General features: G+C 44.4%; 1 protein-coding gene across 2 annotated transcripts in view; it reads left to right on the top strand.

Moving 5' to 3' along the window:
* Positions 1 to 22,964, top strand: part of DIS3L2 (DIS3 like 3'-5' exoribonuclease 2) — a 385,644-nt gene that overhangs the window by 294,840 nt on the left and 67,840 nt on the right. For both annotated transcript variants that reach the window (XM_032277907.1, XM_032277908.1), the window contains exons 12-13: positions 1,124 to 1,231; positions 17,990 to 18,223. In XM_032277907.1, the coding sequence (XP_032133798.1) occupies positions 1,124 to 1,231; positions 17,990 to 18,223 (342 nt within the window). The remainder of the gene's footprint in view (positions 1 to 1,123; positions 1,232 to 17,989; positions 18,224 to 22,964) is intronic.

The raw sequence follows: 22,964 nt of genomic DNA, 5'->3' as shown, positions 1-22,964 counted from the left end.
TGTACTAAAGCAGAGTATAGTTGCAGATACTTCACACAGAATAAGAAGCCACTGGGATTTGTTCTGTTTCTGCCTGTAAAGAAACATAATTTGCTAAATGTACCTCATCTACAGCATGGCCGCCCTTTGCCTATCACTTCTCAATTACCTAGCGTGGGGGTTACAGTATTATCCGTGCTCAACACTGCAAACCAAAGTGGGCCACAGGAAATATGTTGAGTAAATGGCTAGTTCTGCTGAAGTTTTTAGTTAGAGAGGTGGGGTGGATGTTCCTGCCACAAATCAAGAAAAATATGGGAAAAGGAACAGACAAGAGTAGATGGGAGAGAGATTTTGAAGTATCTTCAGGAGATGTAGGTAGAGATATTCACTTCATCTTTGGAATAGTAGAAAAACAAGGAATATTTTGGGACAACTGCAAGTCATCATTTGAAAGTAAGTTGAGAAACAGTTTTTAATTAAAGAGTGTATACCGTTGACTCATTATTATGGAATAGACAGATCAATAAGGAGAAGAAATCATTTAGGATTAAAAAATGGGAAAATGGATAACTAGTTGATCACACTGTTTATCTAGGAAACCTGGATGTATGACCCTTTCAGTTTTATCATTCTAGTGATGTTTTATTAAAGTTTTCTCTCAATATTCCAATATGTCATTTGGTAAACTGTGGTATATTAATTACTAAAACATTGATTCAACAATAACAATAGCTTACTTTACTTTGATGAAACCCTGTCCAGAGTTTACTCTCAGTCCTTGGGCTCTTAAATATATGTATAATTCAACTGGAGTGTTTATGTCCCAAAGCACAAGTACTTCTTAAGTCTGGAGCATCAAGTTTAGTAGATAATACAGTGTAGCTATTTTCCATTGCTTGCAGTGTACTTTTGCCTTCCTCTACCAGCTCTCCTCACTCTCCCAGCTCACATTTCCATTTGACTGTAGAGGCGCATGGAAAAGTATACGATAGTGTGGTCTTTCTGCAGTGTCTGGGAACGGAGCCACCTCCATCTTCAGCTTGCTCGGGAAGAGCTGAAGCTGTTCACCAAAACTCTGCCCTCTGGGCTTCTCCTAAGTGTGTTGGAGAAAGGTGCTCACGGGCCTGCACTCTGTTTACAGGTGGTCCCCATGCTTCCCAGGCTGCTGTGTGAGGAGCTGTGCAGTCTCAACCCCATGTCCGACAAGCTGACCTTCTCTGTGATCTGGACACTGACTCCAGGGGGCAAGGTAACAACTTACACGTTTTCTTTCTCCACTTACCTCTGTTCCATTCCATGAGTTATGGGAAGCACCCACCATGTTCCTGGCACTGGCTGGGGTGCCATGGTGGTAGGACAAGGGAGGTATGGAGCAGCCATAATAGGGAAGAAATGTCAGAGTCCTTGCCTCAGAAGAGCCGTCAGCCCCACTTAGAAGGCAAGACTGACTCTAAGCACTTTGAACATACTTCATGCCTGCTATCATGAAGGAAGAAACTGAGTAAGCAGAGTGATGCTGGGGAGGCTTATTCAGGAGACAGGGTGTAAGTGGGATTGAATGAGGCTTGGCAAGGCAGGAGGGACAGCTCACCCTGCAGTTGGGAGAGCAGAACCTGTTTGGAGGAAGACATTAGGTAAAGTGAAAAGAGTTTACGTAGGTGGGGTGAAATCAAACTGGAGAATCACAATTGCCACTCACAAATGAATTGTAGGTGTTAGGGTTCCTCTGAAGTGTCATGAGAAAGATGGTTTTAGAAAGGTCAGCGTTGCATCGTCATGCAGGAAGATTGGAGCTGTGAAGATGAATGAGCAAGGTAGTGCCATAATCAAGGCACAAGGTGGTGAAACCACAGACCAAGAACAGAGAAGGATGTCAGCAGGAGTTCCTAGGCATAGGGAAAAATACCTCTATGCCGGTCGTCGGGATGTGCCTATAGGGAACAACAGGAGAGAGATACATGAAAGAGAAACTAGACCCCTCCCTGCATCCGAAACAACTCTAAATATTCGGAAATAGGGTCATGATTAGGTAAGCTGTGGTGCATTTTCAATGGAATATATGCAGTTATTAAAGCTATTGACAGAGACCATGGAAGAATATGGAAAGTGTTTATACTGTAATATTTAAATGGAAGTAAAAAAAAGATATTTAATTATAAAGAGGTTCCAAATAAAGATAGAGGATCAAATACCCACATTTACTTTCATTCCCTCCCAAAACCTCACTAAAGCAACAGTAAAGGGATTTTTTTAAAAGACATAAACCCACAAGAACAAAGAGAGTGGGAGAGGAGACAACAGCAACAAAAGTTTGGAAGCTGAGTAGCAGATGGATGAGTGGTAACTGACTTAGCAGTCCTGAGAAAGCTGAATCCTGAGCCAGCAATAGAGAAAGCCAAGAAACAACCCAGTTTGTGCAGTAGAACCCTAAACAATTCAGAAACTGACAGTACCAGATAATTCTAGAAGGTGGGGGAGGGGTGGGGGAGAAGGAGGGTAACAACAGTATTGAAAGTTTATTTTTAAAAATTGCCCCTCCTATAACTTAGCAGAAGATCAGAAATGTGTCCTCTAGACAGGGTCAAGTAAGAGGTGTCTGAACTAGAGAACATCAAACATGCTTGATGGTGGTGTTTGATGTCCTCTAGTTCAGACACCTCTTACTTGACCCTGTCTAGAGAACACATTTAGGGGAGGTTGAGTGAATGTTGGCATACTGAATGTTAAGAGTGTCAGCTTGCTTTTTGCCGCCAGCCCCAGAATACTGGTCGCCAGGCCTATATCCATGAGTCAGGACATGGGAAAATCTCTGAGTAATCTGAATAGTGAGGAATAAAAACGTAAAGATATTAGCTGAAGATGACTGCCGAAAAAAAAAATAATAAAAACATAAAGATACTAACCTTAAGAGTTTCCCAATCAACAGCCCAGCTGTTTCTCCCTGTAGTAAAGCTTACAGACAATAAGCTTTACCCACACAGTCAGAGCTTTTTAGGATTTCATTTCCATGTATGAAGAGACAGCCCAGAGGGAGGATTCTAATGTAGAATAGGGAAGCTATTACCAATGCTTTGATTCAACAACAGCTTTATTTTACTTTGATGAAACCCTGTCCAGAGTTTACGCCTAGCCCTGGGGCTTCTAAGTATATATGTAATTCAACTGGAGTACAAACAAACAGGAAAAAAGGAAACAAACAGAAAAAGTAACTAGAACAAAACACACTAGCAGGGAAAAGAAATTATCACTTATATCTTTAGGGAATTTTTTGAAAAAGTAGCTGTTTCACAAAATCTTGATATTTTAAAAAAGAAACATTTGGCGGGGGGAGAAAAAGCTCTTGAGAATTAAAAACAGGTTAGAATAATTAAAGAAGATTCAAGATTCCTATTGAAAGATAAAGTTGAGGAGTTGTCCCAGAAAAAGATAGGAAAGACAAAAAATTAGAGGACTAGTCCAAGATATACAGTATCTCTTCAATGAGTATTCCAGAAATACAGAACAAAGTAAACAGAGGAAAAGAAATGATCAACAAAATAATTCTAGGAAATGCCCCATTCCTGGAAGATATGATTTTCCATATTGAAAGGGCATACTGCCTAGCACAGGGGTGGAGACACATCATCATAAAATTTCAGAACACTGTGGACAAAGAAAAGACATACGAAAATTGGAAATCAGAATACTTCAGACTTTTCTACCAGAACCCTAGAAGTTAGAGGACAGTCAAGCAGAGCTAATTTCTGAAGGACTGTGATCTTCATGCCAAAATTCTGTACCCAACAAATCTATCAATAAAGGGCAAGGGTAGGAAAGGACATCTTCAGACATACAAGGCCTCAACAAAAATGTGCATCTTACATACCCTTTCTCAGAAAGCCACCAGGGGATGTGCTTCACCGAAATGAAGGAGGAGTAAATCAAGAAAGAGGAAGATGTGAGACCTAGGAAACAAATACTCTAATACTGGAAAGAAGTGAAGGAATCACTTAGATCGGAGCTGGCAGACTTTTCCTGTAAAGGGCCAGTCAGGGTCCTTGTCGCAGCTACTACACTGTCCTTTAGGTCTGTCTTGAAGATGCTAAGTGCCAGGCACAGTGGCTCACGCCTGTAATCCTAGCACTTTGGGAGGTCAGTCATTTGAGGTCAAGAGTTCAAGACCAGCCTGGCCAACATGGTGAAACGTTGTCTCTACTAAAAATACAAAAAGTTAGCCGGGCGTGGTGGCGGGTGCCTGTAATTCCAGCTACTTGGGAGAGTGAGGCAGGAGAATTGCTTGAATCCGGGAGATGGAGGTTGCAGTGAGCTGAAATCTCACCATTGCACTACAGCCTGGACAACAAGAGTGAAACTCTGTCTGAAAAAAAAAAGAAGATGCTAAGCTGGATCCTCTCATGGGTTTCTACATTTTGTCTGTTGGAATCAGTTGTTTTGGTTGATATGTAGTTATGTAGCTGGAAAAGAAAGGAGCATTTTGATAACTTTTTCAGATAATTGTGGATATTCATTTTTGTACTACACAAAACTGTAATAAATAGTTTCTCAAAGTTAGTTACAGGCACAGTGGCTTATGCCTGTAGTCCCAGCACTTTGGGAGGCTGAAGCAGGCAGATTGCTTGAGCCCAGGAATTCGAGATCAGCCTGGGCACATATTGAAACCCTGTCTCTACTAAAAATACAAAAGGTAGCCGGGTGCGGTGGTGTATGTCTGTAGTCCCAGCTACTGGGGAGGCTCAGGTGGGAGGATAACCTGAGCCTGGGAAATTGAGGCTGCAGTGAGCCATGATCACACCACTGCAGTCCAGCCTGGGCAATGGGAGTAAGACTCTGTGTCAAAAAACAAAATGGGGGCTGGGCACAATGGCTCATGCCTATAATCCCAGCACTTTGGGAGGCTGAGACAGGAGGATTTCACTGATTGGGAAACATGGTGAGACCTCATGTGGAGAAAAAACAAAACAAAACAAGAAAAAAAGAAGAGACACCAGAGACTGTGCTTTCTCACTCTCCCCCAGATACCCAAGTCTAAATAACTATAGTTTGTGTGTCAGCTGTTCCTTCAATAAAAACAATGTTCCATAAAATGAGCAATAGTTCCCTTCACGACTCAGTTATGTAAACGCTTTTCCTCAAGACCACCAGCCTGCTTCCACATGCAACAGAAGTGAAAAAGACAATCAAGGGTTGAGACATCATAAAATTAATAATTTTTACTCCTCTGTCCCGAATCTTCATTTGTTTTACATGAGTATGTGGTGCTGGAGACTGGTGGCCACAGGTGCGCTGGGTGCCATTGCCGGATTTGCACCAAGGCAGCAGCTTTACCCCTGAGGGCCTTTGTGCCACCAGTATAAATGTCAGCATGTGGAAAGGACATATAACACTGCCTTAGTATTATTAAGAAAATAGTTGTGACTCCCTGGACCCCTGGAAGGGTCTCAGGGATCCCTAGGGATACATGGACTATACCTTGAGAACCAAATAGATGGTTGGTGGAAAGTCTGGGGTAGATTAATGTACATAGTACACAGAAAATCAAGCAAATAAAAAGACAGTTATTAATTCCAGTGAGAATGTAAAGTTATGTAGAAAGGTAACAGTATTTCTATAACTGTAATAGTAGATTGATCAAGTGAATTCTGATCATTGTCATGTATTAGGAGGATTAAAGACTTGAATGGTCATGTGGGCATGGTGGCGGAGGGAGTGTGTATGGAAGGAAAAATAAATTATCTTCTGTAGTGAAAAGTTTGCAAATAATGCCTAAAAAAAAATCAAGAAGCAGCAGGCAGGTTATGCAGAAGTTAATACCCAAATATGCTTTTTAAAGTGGTAAAAGTAGTTACTCTTGGGAAGTGACAGAGAGACAGAGGGCAGCTGTTTTTCATAACAAGCCTTTAAAACTACTTGACTGAACTATGTATACTTCAATATTTTTATTGTAAAAATTTTCAAACATACTTGAAAGTAAATGGCACAATAAATCTATCCTCCCCACCTCCCAGATTCAACTACTATCAAGACTTCTTTTTATTGTCAAAGTATTTTAAAACAAACCACAGACATGTCATTTCACTCACACATATTCCAGTATGAAGCTGTAAAAATTTTGGACATTTTCTTATATACCACAATGCCATTAGCACACCTAACAGTGACTACTGATGTCTTGGTGTCATTCTAAACCCAGTCCATAATATATTTCCTTGCCTTCTCCCAAAGATTTGCCTGAATTGGCATCAAAACAAGTTATACACATTATATTTGGCTTTTATGACTCTTAAATATGGGGTTAAAAAAAAGACCACTTTTATGGTTTTTTTTTTTTTTTTTTTTTTTTAAGATTTAAGAGGCAAATGCTATCTGAAAACAAAGAAGAAATTGTGAGGACAGTATACCAGCAGTCATATTTTGATGGTGGTGGGAGCATGCATGGGGGAAAAAAATGAATGGAAAAAGACCAGTAGGAAATAAAATAGAATGCCAATAGCAGTTATGTTTGGGTAGTAAAACTATGAGTAATTTTTTCTACTTTTTTGTATTTTCTAATGTTTTTTGAAAATGTGTAACTTTTATATTTTTATAAATGCTTATTTTTGTGAAAGTTTAACTAAATAGAAAATTAAAAGCCCGTAGAAGAAAGCTAACTTGAGTCAACAGAAAAGAACTTTTGAGTCTGAGTTATGCCTGCCAAAGTCAGACCCAAAAAATAAAAAGCTGCCCAATCTAATGAGCTTCTAAAATATGAGGATCATAAAAGAAGCACTAGAAAGTGGCAAACTCTGTAACTCAGTTGACCTCTGGGGTTTCTGCTGGAGGTAGTGTCTGATGCCCAGGCCACTGGCATTAGGGACTAGAGAGCAGGTGTGAAGTAGGCACAGGATCCAGGAGGGGCTGTGGGCCTCAGTGCAAGCCAAGCCAGATCGGAAGTATGAGAGTTTGGACTAGAGACAGGGTTGTAGGGCAAAGCCCACTAACCACACTCCTTGTACTGTGATTATTCAAACACACTACCCAGACCAAGTGACCACGTGAGAGGTAGACCTGGTTGGTTAGTCCTGGGGATGAGTATCTCTTACCCATAGTCAAGATGCATGAAATGAGAGGTCAGATTCCCGACTCACATCCAAGGGATGGTGCTTCTTCAAGACACTGGCAAGGAAAGCTTGAATTTAGCAAGGACAGGGGGAAAAAAGTTCAGAACCAGATGGGAGGGTCAGGGAGCCAGAGAAGGCCACCTGGCAAGGGGTAGCCTGCCTCAAGAACCCAGTGATGAAGAGGAGGGTCTCCGAAGCCTGTGTGACCAATGTCCGAGGCTGCTTTTGCATGCAGTGGTGACTTCTCTTGGCGTAAAGTCTTGAACTTAGAAGGAGCCAGAGCAGGGCCAACAGCATTGTGCCACAGCTGCTGGGTAGCCACCAGTCTCATCTGGAGCTGAAGTGGAGAAAGCTGTGTATTTTTCCTTAGTCTATTGGAATGGCTTACTTTCTGGAGCAGGCATAGTCAGCTATAGAGAGACTGTTCCAATGTTTTCTTAATGCCCACTAGATTTTTTTTTTTAACACTCACAAGAAAATCTTGGACATGTATGCATTCATTAAGCTAGTGCTTAGGTTTTTAGGTCAATAAATACTGAGTAATGTATTTTTAGTATATTTCTCACATGTTGGTTGTGAGAGCCTTATTCTCTGACTAGTAACTAAGTCCTTAGACCTTAGAATCTTAGGGCCAAAGATCCAAATAATAAAAAAAGGGTCTCACAATTTATTAGCTGTCCTCAGTTTGCATCTCCTGTGACATCCTTGCTGTGTGCTGTACAGGATTAGTCAGGACCCAGAGTGTACTCCAGACGTTGCCTGTTTCAGCCATTTACTTAGATCAAAAACCATGGGGTCATTCTTGCCTTTGGTCTTTCTCTCATGCTGCATGTGCATCCAGTCTGCCAGTGAATCATCGCAGCTTTGCCTTCTGAATGTCTCCAGAATCTGCCCCTTCCTTAACTGCTGGCACTGATATCTGGGTCCGAGCTATTCTCTCTCACCTTGACGAACAGTGGCCTCATGACTGTTCTTGCAGCCTCTGCTCCTACCTCACGTCATCTCTTCTGTATTCAGCTGTCAGAGTGATCCTTCCTAATCTTAGGTCTTGTCTCTCCATTGAAATTTTCCAGTCTGTCATTCAGAATAAAAGATAAAAGTCCATACAATGGTAATTTTTTCCTTGTTCTTTTCTACCTGTCTTCTGTGCTAGAAATGCATGGACTTCAGAGTCTTATTGTGATCAGCCTGTCTTCTCATGCCTAGAGGAGAGAAGCTGCCTTTTATGTGTAACTGAGCTCTGTGCTGTGCTGCAGGCCCCATCCCCAGCTCCAGGGACCTGACAACAGTCAAGATTGAGTTTTCCCACCTGCCATCTTCTCATATCCTTCAAGACTCTGCCCATTCCTTGTAGCTGAGCAGATCTTTTCCTCCCGCCTAACTCATTACTCTCTGAGAATTGGACATTGTAGAACTATGGTGTGTACCAGTTCAGGCTTTCTCAGCTGAACCTTCAGTGCTACTTGGGAATCCTTTTATTTGTTACTAAGGTTCCAAGCGTTTTTCTTGGGTTCCAACCTCAACCTTGCCTTCCACTCCTCTTTGCTTTAAGACCCATCATTCTCCCAAGTACCTTTCATTTCTTCTTCTTGGAAACCAGAGAGGCCAGCCAACTTCATCTGCTGAAGTCCCCCTTTCCACATCAAAATTCCTCTCTGCCTTGCCGCATCCTTTCCCTTCTTTTCATGCAGTAAAAATGCTCCTGTTCCAACCCAAGTCTAAGCTCTGTGTTCTCTAGATCAACAGCGTCAGCATCCACCAAGCCATTCAGACTCGAAGTTGCTAGCCTGTTTCACATCTGCCACATGCAAGCAGTTCCAAGTGCTAACAGTGTGACCTTTGCGAAGTGTCCCTAATCAGTCTTCTTTTTTCTGTTACTACAGCCACCATCCTGGTTCAAGTTCTTGCCATCTTTCCTGCACCCTAATGTATTCTGTGTCCCCAGTAGTGTTAGATGATGTTCTAGAAGCTGAATCTGGTCCTCTTATACTATTACTCAGCATCCTCTGACACTAGGTCACAACTAGCCACAAAAGTCCAGTCTCTGGCAAAGGACATTCAAAGACCTCCACCAACTCACCCCATGGTGTGGCCATCTACCACCTGCCCTCCAGGCCTCTCAGCCTTCCCTCTTGCCACTGAAGGGTTGGTTTGGCCTAATCTGGAGTTGCCATTCTTAGGACATTACATTTGCTTTCTTCCCCTCAGCTCTACCAGTCAGATTCCTATTCAGCCCTTGAGATCCAGCCAGAATGCCATTTCCCCCATGAGACTGTCATTAGGCAGTCATTCATTTAGTAAATATTATTGGATATTTGCTTTGTTCAGACAGTGTACAAAGCATTGAAGGTACAGAAATTATGCACCAGAATAGAAATAATAGTTATCTCCTTATGGTGGATTTATAGGAGATATTTTTCTCCTTCTTTTTCCACCTTTTTTTTTTCTTTGAGATGGAGTCTCACTCTGTTGTCCAGGCTGGAGTGCAGTGGAGCGATCTCGACTCACTGAAGCCTCTGCCTACCAGGTTCAAGCAATTCTCTGCCTCAGCCTCCTGAGTAGCTGGGATTATAAGCACTCACCACCATGCCCAACTAATTTTTGTATTTTTAGTAGAGACGGGGTTTCACCATCTTGGCCAGGCTAGTTTTGAACTCCCAACCTCAGGTGATCCACCTTCCTCAGCCTCCTAAAGTGCTGGGATTAAAGGCATGACCACCGCGCCCAGCCTTTCCACCTTTATTTTTAACGTTTTCCGCAGTGAACACATATTACCACTGTAATAGAAAGGTAAAAAATATTTTCAGATTTTTTCTTTTTTTTTTTTTTTAAATAGAGATATTGGAGTATGTTTGTAAGCCGAGTAGGAAGGTAAATGGTAAAAGAGACAGGAAGAAGGAACGGATATTTGGAGCCTGGTCAAGAAGATTCTGGGAGTCAGGACCCAACCCCAGGTGGGGGATGAGCTCCCAATAGGAAGACCACAGCTTTCCCACCCTGCAGGGAGTGGAGATGGGGTGGCGGCTGAAGTTTGAGAGAGAGGGGGCTGGGCTATGGTTATGGGACTCCATCCTCCCTGTCAGCATGCATTTTCCCAGCTCTCCACCCCTACAGTACCCGTCATCTTTCTGTGCACTTTAGAGCTATCAGTGCACAGTTCTGTTGTCCTGTTAGATTTTGAGGTCCTTGTAAGCAGGGCTCATTCCTCTTGTGTTTTCTCCATAGCACGGTGCCATGTAACCAAAACGCTTAGCAATAACTTCGGTGATGTGTATATCTATTTTCACAATTCTGTGCTAGTTTCGTCTGCTCTATTAACATGGAATCCCCTTGGCAAGCATTTTTATCTGCGACAGCCTTCTCAGCACTCCTCAGCCACATCCAGGGAAGGGAGCAGCACCTGACACAGCTTTCTCTGGAAGCTGCACCCACCCTTCCCCACTGCCCAGCGCCCTCCCCCATTACAACCCCTCCAGAGTTTCATGCCTTTCCCTGCCTGGGAGTCCTACAACTTGAAAAATAAAATGCTTTGCTCTTCCTGGGTTACCATAGTGTCTGCAGCAAGCTCACAGAGCCAAGGCTCGTGAGTATGATAATGTAATTTGGGGCTTCGGTTAGTGGTAAAGAAACAGTGTTTGGGTATTGGGTTTTATCCTCAGTGGAGACTTTGCCCAGGCAGCTCGCAGTGAGAGATGATTGCTTCAAACACTGCTTCTGAGAATAATAGAAAGGTTCCCAGAAGACCCATCTGTAGTCATGACTGGAGGTGGAGCAGAGCTGTTTTATTTCAGGCCAGTGGTGACAACACTGGGACAAGGGAGCCTTTGGAAGACCTCTGCTGTGTTCTCTGTCCCTCCAGTCTCAGTTCCCCAATGAAGGCACTGGACAGTTACATGGTTCACCTAAGGTCACTTCAAAGTAAAGCAGAATTAATTGTGAACACAGATTTTGCTGTGCATCTTCAGGATTAAAATAAGAATTCAAAGTAAAATATTTTCAAGAAATAAAACAAGATATTTGTCATTTATAAGATTGTCACGCAGAGAGCTGAAAATTATTTGTAATCAGCTTTTCTCCTGCATTCTGATGTTATTAGTAGAGGCTTGATTTAAATCTGAAGATGTGGGCCCCAAAGTTAGTAAACACTGTAAGAGGTGGTTGTACTGGGCTTCTTTAAAGGAAGGATGGACCGCTGTTTTTGTGAGATGGCTTAGTGTGGCTCTGTTGAAAGGTCTGGGGCTGAATTAACCTCACCAGCCTTAGATATGCGTGATTTTGTGTTCCTTGGATCTCAATCCATGTCTCAATCCCATCTTCGGAAGGCTTCCTCTATGGCCCTCCCACACTTCCCCTCCTTTCTTCTGCTCTCCTCCACCGCCAGCTGCCTTTGCAAGGCCTTAGGCCTCCCAGCCAGCCCATGAGGTGACTGTTACCTTTAAAGATTTCTCCTGCCCCCCAACATCTCCATGCTGTTGTCACTGGGAAGGGGAGCACTTTCAAGGCGTGCTCAGGCATAGTGCCCTCACCCACTGTCCCAGGAAGGAAATTCCTATCTCCTGCCATATCCAGGGACTTCAGGCTCTTCTCACATTTCCTGCCATTTCCTGGGTTTGGCATGGGAGTTAAACATTTGAGGAAGTTTCCTGTTTCATCCCTCTTAGACTTGGAATTAGGTGGGCATGGTTTATGCATGCCAGTAGTTCCAGCTACTAGAGAGTCTGAGGTGGGAGGATCACTTGAACCCAGAAGTTTGAGACCAGCCTGACCAACATAGTGAGACCCCATCTCTAAAAAATGTTTTAAATAATTAGCTGGACGTGGTGTCACGTGCCTGTAGTCTCAGGTACTCGGGAGGCTGAGGCAGGAAGATCACTTGATCAAATCGAGAACAGATTGAGACCCCGTGCCTAAAGAAAAAATGAATGAATAAATAAATAAATACATAATTGGCTGGGTGCGGTGGCTCACACCTGTATTCCCAGCACTTTGGGAGGCTGAGGTGGGCAGATCACCTGAGGTCAGAAGTTCAAGACCAGCCTGGCCAACATGGTGAAACCCCATCTTTACTAAAAATACAAAAATTAGCCAGTCATGTTGGTGGGTGCCTGTAGTCCCAGCTACTTGGGAGGCTGAGGCAGGAGAATTGCTTGAACCTGGGAAGTGGAAGTTGCAGTGAGCCACATGCAAAGAGAAAGCAAGCATTCAGCTGGAGTAAGTGGATTGTGTGTGATGGTGTTTCAGTCTAGATATTCACACCTTCATCTTACTGTGCTCATCTCTTCCTTTTTCAGGGGAAGCCTGAGCTTTGCTCAGTGATAGTGGGCCTACTGTGAGGGCTGGACCTTGTGGAGGAGCCCCTTGCTTGCTCTGGTCACCCCACTGCCTCAGTCCCCTGCCGTTACTGGAACCTTCCCTAAGAAGTTGGCTTCCTTTCCACCACAGACATGACCTGCCTCTCTCTGCTCTCTTCCAACCTGTCCTCTCTCCACCCAGTCCTTTTCAGACACTTGCTTCTTGACGCCTTCTACTTCTCTCACTGCCGGGCTACCCCTACTAAGGATGATTGTCCTGTGTTCGTAGCTGTAAGAAGCAGCCAAAATCCACTCCACCTCCCACCCACTGCCACTCCAAACAGCCTGGTTTTGTTCCAGTCAGGAAAAGGTTTTTTTCTTCCTGATGTTTTTTGAACAAAATATTTTGCATATGGAACCCTGGAGCTACTGCAAAAGTGATTTTGTACCTAATTCTTTAAGATAAATTAACCCCATTTGCAGTTTTTTTTCAACAAGAGGTATCTTAATGAGGTGCTGACATTTTTCAGAGGATAAATTTTAAATACATTTGAATAGAACTGAATAATTTTCAAAGGAGGTGGTCAGGCTTTTGTTTCAATATAGAAAGTTGATATGTGTTTGAGACATAGGTGGTTTATTTTACTTCATCATCTGCCTCTGTCTAACTTATGACCTTCACCCGGAATGTAATAAAAGTGACACTAGATTTTGAGTCTGTCTTTAACTGGATCTGGTCTTGGCTGCCAGGTAGGAGTTTGTATGACTTTTGACAAGTTCCTGGCCTGTTTTCTCAACTGTGCAATGGGCTGAACAATGTACTCCTCCCAGATGTGTTGAGGAGATTTTAGAAATAGTAGGTATAAGAATACTCCCAGTGTTAGACTGCTTCCAGTCTTACTTGGTACAATAGGTAGGCCTTGAATTACGATGTCGTCGTAGATAATCATGTCCTCCTTTTTCAGTAGTTTTTTTTCCCCAGTAATATGCCTTCATTCAGTGTTGGCACTGTATTTAATCTGACATTCTGAACAGTAGTATTCCAGAATATGTACAGTAAACTTGCCTGCCTATAGAAGAATGACCCAAATCCTATGATTAAGAAAGGAAAGAGGAAGGACATGATTTTCTTTGTGAAGGGTTTTGTTTCTGAAGCTCCCCGTGGTATTTCTACTTTTTCCATGAAAAACTCTGTCCTTTTGTCTTCTGCCACTGGCTTTGGTTATGCACTGGGCATTGATGTGAATCCAGTTTCCAACTGGAAAGTAATGAGGTGTTCCATCCAGAGAGGCCTGCCTTCCATACTGTGAGGCTGGCTGTTCCCAGGAACCCCTCCATTTGGATCTTTGCTTTCTTGCTGCTTTTCTCTGTGTCAGGCGGCAACAGGTTCCTTTCTTTTCTGCTTGGCTTCTGCAGAAGATGGTTTCAGGCCTGCTTTCCCTGGCCTAATAATTTTTTAATGACAGGTATGACTCCCAGAAGCACTGGATTCTGTTAAGGCAGAGTAGATTCGGCTGCCAGAGGTCCCTGTCCCCGAGCAGGAAGTTCCTGACGGCTCTTCAGGCTTCTACTTCAGCCCTTTGTGTATTTAAAGAGAAGGTTGGGATGGACTTTCAGGGTTGCAGGCATTAAGGAAGGGGACTGAAGTGAAGCAAAACAGCTATGGAAAAGTGATCATCAGTACTGCAGTCTCAAATTTGGTGGTGTTCCTGTGTGCGGTTAGGAAGGGATATCTATTTTGACTGAGAAGGAAACAAAGTAGAGGTGCTGATTAAGGGAAAAAAAAGGAGCTCAAACGAACTGATAGCCAGTGCCAGCGTGGGCGATGAGCAGGCTTTGGTAAAGAGTGGCAATCTGCTGGTTTGGGCGGGTCTCAGGTAATCAGTTTTAGGAATACCTCAGGATTCCAAGTGGCTCCTGGTCAGGGCTCAGCAGGCAGAGGGGTGAGGGGAGCTATAGAGATGTGCTTAGAGCCAGGAGACATGGGCATGCAGGGTGCAGGGGTGTCTGGGAGCCTTGTGGAACTTGCTGCTAAGTTTTATGTATAAATGTTTCAGGGAGGAGGGTCTGGATCTTTCACTAAGTTCATTTTGTTTTGTTTTGTTGAGACGGAGTCTCACTCTGTCGCCCAAGCTGGAGTGCAATGGAGTGATCTTGGCTCACTGCAACTTCCACCTCCCAGGCTCAAGCAATTCTTGTGGCTCACCTTTCTGAGTAGTTGGGATTACAGGTGAACACCACCATACCCCGCTAATTTTTGTATTTTTTGTAGAGATAGGGTTTCACCATGTTGGCTAGGCTGGTTGCAAACTCCTGACCTCAAGCAGTCCACCTGCCTTGACTTCCCAAGTGCTGGGATTACAGCCATGAGCCACTGTGCTTGGCCAACATTCGCTAGATTTTTAAAGCAGTCCTTGACCCATGGTTTTTGTGAAAGCAGATGCCCGATCGGGGCACACTGGTTACCCTGTGCTGGAACATTCACTAGGGAAAAAGACCACAGACGCTGGGAGGCCGCAGACCCTGTGACCTGGATGCTGGATGCTGGAGGGAACCTCTAGACCACTTGTGAAATGTGAAAGAGAGCAGTGGCATAGAACTGAAACTGACATTCCCTGAGCATGCCGAAGGCAGACTGTGCAGCCTGATGTAGACCCACAGGAGGAGTGACTGGGTTTGGAATGAAATGTAGAAAAGGAAGCAAGCTAAATCACCAGGGGAAACCCTTGAGACCACAAGAATGAAGAGGTCGTGGCCCTGTCATTTCAGAGGAGGCTGGAGCAGCTCTTCAGGAAATGTGGATGTGTGAGGAGGACAAGGCTGGCTGAGCCTAAAAGGGGCTCTTTAGACTCTTGTGGAGACCTGAATGTGGCACTCCCCACCGGGACTGTCAGGTGGTACCTGGAATCGGCTCTACAGTTGCCTTTGCCTGCAGCACACACACGTGCCTCCTAAGAGCCAAATTCAAGACCTGCTTGCCATAGTGAAAGATTAGCGAGGTTATTTGAATCCCTTATATCTTTGGATAGTGGTAGTTCTTGGCATAATCTGGAAAGAATAGTTTCAGGATTTTTTTTTAAGAAAAGTTAAAGTCAGTGATTACCGATTCAAGATCCTTCATAAGACTCCACTCTAGACAAAAATGTGAGTAGTTGCCACCATTCTCTTCCTCTACCCCATGGCTGCCATTTTTCAAGAGTATTGTTTCTTCCTTTAAGGGAGAGTGGATGGTACCAAAGTGGTCTCTCCAGCCTTCCAGGGTAGAAGCTGTATTTCCTGGAGGCTTTGTGGTGTGAACAGCTCCTGGGTTGGGCTCAGTCCTTCCCCATGGGGAGTGCCTACAGACCCTTCAGTTGGCTTTTTCGGAAAGCATTGTGTCAGCGGTTGTGAACAGAACGGTTGGCTGGTGAAGAGCAAGGCAAGGGGGATGTCTGCAAGCCCAGGCTAAAAGGTTCTCCTCCTGACTGGCACTCCCTCCCTTTTCTTGCACAAGAAATACACTTCCACAGCGTTTATCTCTGAGCTTTTCCATTTTCCTCAGGCCCTCGAACTCCACCTGGCCTCCCTTGTTCTTTGCCTCGTGCTTGTCTACATAGATTGGGGCTCTGTGATGGTCATGCTCTCAGTTTCCCTCTCCTTCCCCTCAACGTCTCCTCCCCTTTCCTTCCTTCCTTCCTCCCTACCAGGGCGCCCCTCCTCTGTCCTGGATGGATGTCCTCCACTTGGCCTAGAATCGCTTTTGTTTTCTTGTGTCTTCAATCTTTCTTCAGTGATGGTTTCTCTCCTGCAAACGCCACACAGCCCTCCATTCTGCTCATTCCAAAGTGCTCCCGTCCTTTTGGAAGTGGTCATCCACGCTGGTTGCATTGCGTCCACTTCCAGCCTTCACCTATCCTCAGCCTGGTGCTTCCCAGGCTTTTTCACATCATGTCACACACAGCAGATGTTGCTGTTTGAGTGGCACAGGGGGCATGTGCATGAGCTGACAGGAAGCCAAAGCTCTGGCTGCCCTGGAAGTGCGAAGGCTGGAGCCCTCCTTACAGCATCTCCAGACCCATTTGCAGCACATGCTTTTACCCTTTGCAGTGTGACTCTGCCTCTCTCCTGCATTTTCCTAAAACAGTCAGCAAATGCTCAATGCTAGGAGTTTGTCTTTTTTTTCTCCTCCCTGATATCCAAGTGGTATTAGACATATACTTGTGGTGTAGAGCTCAGGCTCTAGGGCTGGACTGCTTGGGTTCAGTTCCCAGCTTTGCCAGTCCCTAGCAGTGTAACCTTGGGCAAATTCCTTAATTTCTCTGTGCCTTGGTTTCCTCATCTGAAGAAGAGGATAGCAAAATTCCTACCTCATAGAGTTGTTATGAGAATTAAATAGTTGCCATATGGAGAGTGTGAACAATGCCTGTCTCATAGTAAGTGCTCCAGAGTGTCCCTTGTTGCCTTCGAGTCCCCTTTCTTAAAGCTCTTTTCTCCTGCTTAACATTGGACACTCCTGGTTTTTGTCCTGTCTCTCCCAACTCTCTTATTTTTCTCCTGTTTTCATTCCCTGGCTTCTCTTTTTGCTCCTTAACATGAAGGAGGTGTGCTAGGCCAAGCAGCCCTGCCTCTCCTGACCACCCTTTTCTCTGTAGACCCCTCTTCGTCCAGATGGACCAGACCCACACCCAGTTACCTACCAGATCACCTCGCCTGCGTCTCTCCCTGCACCTCAGACCCAAGAGTCCCAAAAATGTTTTAATGTTCATTTTTTGTTTTATAAGTAATACATATTTATTATACAAAATACAGAAAAGTGAGAATAATAAAACGCACCTCAGTGGTAATCCCACCATTCAGCTGGCACCACCACTAAACTTGGGTATATCTCCTTCAAGCCCAGTGTGTCTCATCCTGTGCCAGCCTTCCCCCAGAAGACATTTGGCAATGCCTGGAGCCATTTTTTATTATCAGCTTGAGGGTGTAGGGGAGAGGTGCCCCTGACATCCAGTGGATAGAGGCCAGGGATACTGCTGAACGTTTTATAAAGCACACTTCAGCGCCCGCCCAACAAGAGATTGTTTAGCCCAGCAGTGCCGAGATTGAGAAGCCTGTTCTAGACTTCTGTCTCTACATATGTGCGCCAAATGAAACAGTGGAAATGGGTTTTCTCTTTCTAGCCCTATCCTGCTTTTCCACCTGTGTTCCCTCTTTCTGTCAGTGGCCCTGCCTTCCCCTTCTCCTTTACCCTGCATCTGAGCTGTTCCCAAACCCGCAGAGTACCTGTCTGCCATGTTGTTGACAGCTCTCTCCTCCACTCCCCTCAGTGTTGAGATTGATGCCCATTCACCAAAACTAATGGAAAAACCTCCAATGTGCCTTGCCTGTGCCACCAGTGTGCTTGGGGATCATCCATAGGTGTCCAGTGCCTGTTAGATTAATTCCACACCAGGTGGAGACTAAGCTCCCTGAGGGTAGCAGCTTCTATCTCTGATTCATCTGGGTGCCTAGCCTGAACCTGCCACCATTCTGAGCAGTGCTCAATAAATCTTTGTTGAATGTCTATGGATGAGTGGTTGAAGGAAGAAAATCCTGAAAAAAATTCTCCTCACAATTCCCTCACAGACTGTCCCATCTTTGCAGATCCTTGATGAATGGTTTGGCCGGACCATCATCCGCTCCTGCACCAAACTTAGCTACGAGCATGCGCAGAGCATGATTGAAAGCCCCACTGAGAAAATCCCTGCGACAGAGCTGCCTCCCATTTCCCCAGAGCATAGCAGCGAGGAGGTACACCAGGCCGTCTTGAATCTCCACGGAATTGCCAAGCGATTACGCCAGCAACGCTTTGCGGATGGCGCACTTCGTTTGGATCAGGTCAGTACATGTTTTTTTTCAGGGCAGCCAACGGATTTAACTTGTCCTGAACCCAACGTGGTTGAAGGCAGCATGGCAGGCTTAAATTCCTCCTTCCTTCCCCTGGCCCCAGTTACCACATCAAAATCGTGTTCTCTGAGGCCAGCCGGAATTAACTCCCATTCACTCTCCATATACAGTGGGTCTGTGTGGGTGGCTCTGTCCAAAACCCCCAGCTGGTCTTCCCTGGTAAGGCTATGTCCAGTCTGTGATCCTCACCTCAGGTTTCTATTCAAATCTGTTCTTTAGTGGAGGCAAGAATAGGAGACATGGAAATTTAGGAGGCAGCTGACCAGTGTCTGATCTGAAGGCTTGGGAAAAAATAGTAGTTATTCTTATTCCTCATCTTCTATTTGTTTACAATAGAACAGCAGTCCCCATTGTTTTGGATACCAGGGACTGGTTTCATGGAAGACAATTTTTCCACAGACTGGGGGTGGGGGATGGTTTTGAAATGAAACTTCCACCTCAGATCATCAGGCATTAGTTAGATTTTCATAAGGAGCATGCAACCTAGATCCCTTGCATGAGCAGTTCACAATCAAGTTTGAGTTACTGTGGGAATCTAATGCCACTACTGATCTGACAGGAGGTGGAGCTCAGGTGGTCATGCTCACCCACCGCTGGCGGAGCTCAAGTGGTCATGCTCACCCGCTGCTCACCTCCTGTTGTGCGGCCCTGTTCCTAGCGGGCCCTGGACGGGCTGTTGGGGACTCCTGCTATAGAACACTGGCTAGTGAAAAACACATTGGCCTGGATTGACATTGATAAGTCTGAACTATCATAGCCATGCTGGCAGCCCTCTGGGACTTAGGCAGCTGTCACTGAAACCTGGTTGAATTTCCATGTCTGAGAGTCTGTGACTGTTAGGACCCAGGATTTCTTTTTTATTGCTTGCCAGTACCTTACAGAGCAGAGACTATGTTTTGTATTATCGACTTTTTTTCCTCTTTCATTTATATTTCTTACCCACACTCTCCTTCCCTGCTTGTTGTGTGCTCTGGGAAGTTGCCATGTGTCTGAAAAATGAGGTGGGTAGGAGAGTGGAACTGTTCACCAGACCGCCTCATGCAGACTTTTTTCCCTGAGCCTGTCAGCCGGGAGAAATCTGAAAGGCCTGGCTATAAAGCCTTCTGATTGCAGTTTTGATTTTATCCTGTCTTTTGCAACAGACTTGCACAAATGCTTCTTAGCAGGCATTGCAAATAGGTGCTGCTCTGGGCTTAGGTAGAAGTGGCTGCTCTTGGGACCAGTGGATGACCTGTCCTGTCTCTGTGTGGCAGTCAGGGTAACCTCTGGAGTTTTCCTGCTCCTTCCCTGGCCTAAGCTTAGGCAGCCTGAGCAGGCCTATCTGCATGAGAATGCTGGCAGGGAGACAGGAGGCAGAGTGGACACTGAAGAAGACAGCAGACGTGGTGGAAGAGAAACGAAAGGCATAGGGGATTACAGAATACCTACTTTCCTTCCTTCAAGAAATCATTCATGGGAGTGTGAACGTACTCGCATTCTCACTTACTGGTGGCTGCCTTATTGTCAAATCCAAGGATACCTTATAGTTCTCGCTTCTTAGACTTCTGACCTGCACCAGGTCCTTTGAAACCCACCTCCTCGTTCTCTATTTCTCTTTGTACATCTCCAATGTCCTGCTGGCCCCCTTTGCAGAAGCCTCTTCTGCCCACCACTTTAGGGTTGGCATCCCCTGGATCTACCCCACCTTTGTCCTTTCTCTATCCACACTCCCACCCTGAGTGACCTCCTCTACTCTTGTGATTCTAACTACTAATTGGGTGCTAATGAGCCAAAATCTGTCTCTCTGTCCCTGACCTCCCTCCCTCAGCTGTAGTCCAGCCCTGCAATCATCTCAGCCATGCCCGTCTTTCCCTCTGTCAATTCAGTGATCAGTGACCACAGCAGGTGGCACTGGCTGTCTAGTACTGCCTTCTCCCTCGCCCCCCCCTCAGGGGAATGCTATGTGTGTTCTCAAACCTGGCGAGGCCAGTTGTACGTGTTGTAATTATGCAGTTTAACTATGTGTCAGGTAAACCGATCAAATATGAACATAGAAAAGAAGCTGTTGTTTTCATAAAAAAACTAAGTTAAATGTTTTGGGAAGACCTGGATAAGGATAAGTCTTTAAAAATTCAGTTGTAAAATGGGGTAATTATGGAATCCAGTAAGCATTCTGTATTCACATTGCTTTGTAAATGTCTAAATTCTCATTCTTTTTTGAAGAAACCAAATGATAAAGTATAGACAGGGAATTGCGAGTGTAGTTTATTCAGAAAAGACTGTGTAGAAATCCAGTTGGCACTCTCCCTTTTTGAAAGCCTTACACTAAAAAAAAGAAAAAATTAGCAAATGAAGATACATCTATATAAATTAGAACATTTAGCGATGGGTTTCTCTTCTGTGTGATTCCCTTCTTTTTCTAACTTTTAGAATAACCAACCAATGGCTGCTGAAGCACATCACAGGAGAGAGATTCTGTCCTTACATTTTAGAGACCTCACCCCACCAGTTTGTTGCAAAGCCTCAGTTGAATTAAATATATGATATACTCTAAAAACTATAAAAGACTGTCAGGTGATCCCAGTTCGTATGAGGATGGGGTATAGTTGCCAAAATAGAAGAATGATCTCAGATTATTGATAAATAAAGATCTGTTGGCATGTCTCAGAATCAGAGTTTTATTGCTGAAAATGACTTTGGGTATCTGTCTCTCATTGGCCTTCTCAATTTATCAGTTAGAAAACTAAAGGCTAAAAGAGTTGCTCATATGCAAGAAATCCAAATTGCCCTGTGTTCACTTTGCCTCCATTTACACCATGCTGACTTGAGAAAAAAATTTTCCTTTTAAGTGGAAAAAAAACCCTCCAAAGTCCTAATTAGTTTCCAGTTAATTAAGGTTTGAAAATAAGGGCTTTGCACCCTTGGAGTCGATTCCTTGGTTCCCCCGAAAACAAGTCCATGGACCCCAGCTTTGGAAGGAGGAACACATCAATCTCCCACAGCAAAGGACTCTGGTGAGGTCATTTATAAATCAGCTAAATGGCCCTATTCAGAAGTCACTGCATTTGTTCTCTTGCCCCTACTGCTTGCTTTGCCCTCACAAAAATCCATTTTTCCTTGGTGCTTTTTTGAGTAGCCTACTGTTTGGAGTTGTTCTCTGATGCTTTGTTTGCCTCGGTCCACTGTGTCCGTGCTTTTGGTGGCAGTCCTTAAAAAAAAAAAAAAAAAAAAAAAAAAAGGTCCATTTAGGCTAGCCTCAATTAGAGATGAGTCTGTGCAAGAGGGTACCATTTATTTACGCATCATGCCCTAAGGTTCAGAATAAGTGTGTAAATCACAACTTTCACCTTTCCAAGAAGCCAGTTTACTATGATGACCTTCAGAATGAATGGGGGCTGAGTGTGCAGCACTAGTTAGGGACCTACTAGTTCAGAAGTCGCAACCTCAGATCTGTAGAGCAACTTGACCACTGTGTATTTGCAGTTGGCAACTTAGACCAGAGCTGCCTAGCCCATGTCTGAGATAGTGAGCCTCAGGCCTCAGGGCCACCTAGTCTGGCCTCAGTTCCATGAGGGCCACCTACTAGCAGTCTTATTTACCCCTATGTGCTGTCATATGCTAGTGCATGCGTATATGAGTGCGCATGCACGTGCACACACACATTCATATACTAGAACTGTGGTAGGAAGCAGATAGGGAAGCACTGCCTTCCAGGTAGGATTACCTGCTCCAGATGTCTCCTTTACCTACAGTTCAACCTAGTTCTAAAGAGGTTCTAGGTACGTAAAATGACTCCTTTGTTTCATTGCTTAAAAGGCAAGTGCAGACGCCAGATGCATTCTTGTGCTTTTTGGTTGGATGGGTTGAGTAATACCCCTTCCAGGTGGTTTCTTCTATCTCCATGTTTTCTACTGCTAATTCTAGGACTTAACATAGATGTTTGTTTTATTTTACGTATTTATAACATATGTCTCTCATTTCTGAAAAGGGAGCTCCAATAACAGGGGCCCAGACTTTTTTGTGTTTGTAGTAAAAGGAATCATAATGGTTTGTAATCATATCCAAATCTTGAGCTTTGGGAGAGGAGAATTGTGGGAAGTTTGCTCCTTGCCTGGTTCCTCCTCAGTGATTCAGGCCCAACTAATAGACTTTGCAGGTGGGAGGCACAGAGTCCCCTGGCACTTCTGTTTATTGGGACACAAAGCCGGTTCTCAGGTACCTTCCCACTTAGGCCTTTTACAGAGATAGCCTGACTATGATGTGAAGACAAGGCCTCAGGCTTCTTAGCCATTGCATTCAGAAAAGATACCAAGGGAGGGTGACAGATGCCAGAAGAATCCAAATATGAAAGTGTCTTGGAAATATTGATTGATTTTAGGAAGCTACACCTACTGCTTGCTAGGGCTCTCCCTCCAGCCTCTTCGTCTTCAGTCAGGTGGCAGTACTTAGAAGCCACTCTGAGGGCTTCTATGTAAAATAAGCATGAGGCTTGCAGGAAGCTCTTCCCTTTCAGGGGTCCCCTGACAGGTAGTTAGGGGATGTGAGCAGTTCCTTTTGGGTCAGTGGACTTTGGGAATTCAGAAGAAGTTGAAGTAGTGGTGAGAAAACCTGATGTTTCCATCCTTTCAGACAAATTACTCTAAACTTGAGCCTTGACTAAATTCACAACTGCATCTTACATGAATCCTACTTG

This window comes from Sapajus apella, unplaced genomic scaffold, assembly GCF_009761245.1.
Source record: "Sapajus apella isolate SASKATOON/1434 unplaced genomic scaffold, GSC_monkey_1.0 scaffold10, whole genome shotgun sequence".
Lineage (NCBI taxonomy): Eukaryota > Metazoa > Chordata > Mammalia > Primates > Cebidae > Sapajus > Sapajus apella.
The sequence above is the reverse complement of the archived record's forward strand: the minus strand, read 5'-3'. Positions and strand labels throughout refer to the sequence as shown.